Here is a 2,909-nt window from a genome sequence, read left to right on the forward strand (position 1 = left end):
CTGCCTTCGTGAACGGCAACGGTTTCGCCCACGCGGAGACGGTGGGCACCGGAGCCGGTACGAAAGCCGGTTTCGGCGCGCGGGGCGCCGAAGTCTTTGGGCCAGCGGTTTTAGGGGGCGCGTTTGCCGGGCGCTTCCGTGGAGCCTTGGGGCATCCACGGTAGTTGGCCGTGTGTCCCTGCTTGCGGCAGAGTACACAGCTCGGCGGCTCCGTCGCTGTCTCCTTTACGCGCGAGCAATCGGTGGTCGCGTGATCGTCTAAACACTTCACGCAACGCGGTCGCGCGTTGCAGTTACGCGCGGAGTGGCCATAGAGCTGGCAACGGTGGCACTGCCCGGGAGTGCCGCGTTTGTAGGGGGCCTCTACGGTGACCTCCGATAGGCCGCACACGGTGCGGAGACATGAGGCAATTTTCTTGCCCTCCGGTGTGGGTTCGAGTGCTACGAGCACCATGTCGTACGCGAATTTGTCGCGCCCGCTGTGCATCCGGTGCACGCTTATGACGGGGTAGGACTGACCTACCAGGTCATTTTTAATTTGCTCGACGTCGAGCTCTTTTGGGACTCCGTGTACTACGACGCGGAGTTCGCGCTCCTCCTGGAGCGCATAGGTGTGATAACCTATGCGTTCCTTGCGGAGGTATGCTGTCAAAGACCTATGGTCGTCGGATGTCTCTACTTTGATTTGTATTCCATGCGGGATATTCCTCGCATGGACTACATTGATCTTGTTGGCCTTAAGGGCCAGGGATACGCGATCCCAAGAAGACTTTTCCCGAAGGATGACCGGCGGCGGCGCGGGAACTTTTCGGACGGGCGCGGGCCCGGGGCGCGGCGACGGGGTTGTGCGGCGAGGGGAGTCCGGGGTTGTGACGGTCTTAGGCCGCGAGGCGTTCGCGGCCTTGGGTTGCTTGGGCGCCGTGGGCGGATCCACAGCGCGGGCGCGTTTTTTGCCGCGCGCGACGGTTTTGAACCCATCCGAGGGTCCGGGTTCCGGGCTGGCGGCCGACTCGAACTCCATCTCCGACTCGGAGTCGGAGCCGGAGCTCGATGCCGCGCAAGACGTGATCGACGCGGGCGCGGGGGTGGGGGGCGACATCGGCGAGTCACGGAGTGCCGGCGCGGGAGGCGACAGCGGCGAGTCGCGGAGTGCCGGCGCGTCAAGGCCGGCCTTGTAGGCTTCGAATTGAGCGATGATGTCCGGACAAAAGTCGCGGACGAACTTAAAAAAGAGCGCGCCGTTGGCGTCACTCATGGTGATTGTGCCCGGGGGGGGCGTCCCCGGGACTTAAGCAAACTCGCCGAAAGGCGAGTCCCCTGAGTGGGAGTTATACCCCCTGCGCTGTACTTGCCAGCAATGATTTGCAGGGGGGGGATGCCTATGCCGTGAAAACGGCAGTCAGCTGGGATTGGGGTGGAGAGTTTGGGGAGGTGGGGCCCCACTGGGTTGTGAGTGCCACAACAAGCGGTGATCGCAGTGGGGGTTAGTCTCGAAAGAGACTGTTTTTTAAAATGATAGATAAATAAAATTAATAATGACAATGAATTGGATGTTTTGGTGATAATATGAAATTGTCGTTTTCGATTGCAGAACTACGAATTCGAATACGCTTTTCTGATTCAAGGTCGCGATGCCAGCGACAGAGCGTCCGGAATGCAAAACAAAGTCGCGATCAAAGCGACAACGACGATGTCGTGCAAACCAAACACACAATCGCGACAGCAGCGACAATTTCTCAGGAAAACGCGTCCGGGCTCAACAGCGTTGCGATCGGAACTGGCGAATGTTGTTGTTCGGAACTTGTATATATGCGCTTTATCTTGAAAATGTCGTAAGCGAGATTCAGGCATCTGTCAATTATCTTGCGTTGTATGATGGCTACCCGCCACAGGCTCAAGTAACCACTTAACACTAGTTGGGCTAAGAGCTCGTCCACCCACCTAAGAAAAAAAAAAAAAAAAAAAAAAAACGATTTTTTGTGTCGTTTTTTGTTATACCTTTTTCGCTCTAGTCTCTTTCCACGCTCTAAAAAATCAGTAATTTGAGTTATAATTTCTGAAGTTCTAAATTTAAAAAATATTTAGAACGACCAAAATGTTGTACTATTTAAAACTCCTTTTTAAATCGAGGATTCCAATTTTAAACTTTGGCGTCGATGTCTTGGACGTACGGTCCACTCCGCGCCCCGCGCCCCGCCGCCTCGCGGTAAAACTTTCACGTTTCAGAACGTCCACCGCCGCGCTTAATAAATTTTCAACTAAGTTTTAAATATTATTCTGTTCTGTTTATAAATACATATTAGTGTTCCGTCCAATTATCCGATGCTTGTTTTTTTTATTAAAAACGCACTGGCCGATAGTCAACGAAAAAAAAGAAGAATTCGATTCACAACTAGAATAGAAAATTGTACTCAACTCTAAAAAAAAAAAAAAATGTCGCATAAATATCATTTATATTTTACGTTTTAATTTACCATCAAGACAAGAGATCGCGGTGATGTCAAAAAAGACACTGGTCGAATGAATGAAGATAAAAAATTGTAAGATATAATAATATTATAGTCGTAATGAGATGTGATCTACATATTATAAATATTTAACAATAGTATTTACTAATGAACCTTAAACTTGGTTTTACAAGTACAATTACGACTGCGAGTATTGTGCTTGGTATACTATAGAGGTCAGTAGAGAAATATTCGTTTGCTCACTTATAAACTATGTTTGTATTATAAGTGTACTTCCTATAGACTTCATATGTGAGGAGCATTTGTAATTTGAAGCATGTCATTTTGTAGGAAGGCTTAATGTTATAAGCTTTAGGTCTCACCTGATGACGCTTACCTTAGTATTGTATGTTTGTCATATTTTTCCTGTGAGATTTATGGGATCGGAATTTAAAATACTGA

General features: G+C 49.7%; 1 protein-coding gene across 1 annotated transcript; it reads left to right on the top strand.

Annotated features, from left to right (window-relative positions):
• Nucleotides 1-595: 595 nt before the first annotated feature.
• Nucleotides 596-1,178, top strand: LOC149499465 (uncharacterized). Its single transcript, XM_089739375.1, has one exon. It carries the CDS (start codon nt 624-626, stop codon nt 1,176-1,178), a length of 555 nt encoding a protein of 184 aa, XP_089595501.1. The 5' UTR covers nt 596-623.
• The last annotated feature ends 1,731 nt before the right edge of the window (nt 1,179-2,909 follow it).

This window comes from Bombyx mandarina, chromosome A1 (assembly GCF_030267445.1).
Source record: "Bombyx mandarina strain Sakado chromosome A1, ASM3026744v2".
In the NCBI taxonomy this organism is placed as follows: Eukaryota; Metazoa; Arthropoda; class Insecta; order Lepidoptera; family Bombycidae; genus Bombyx; species Bombyx mandarina.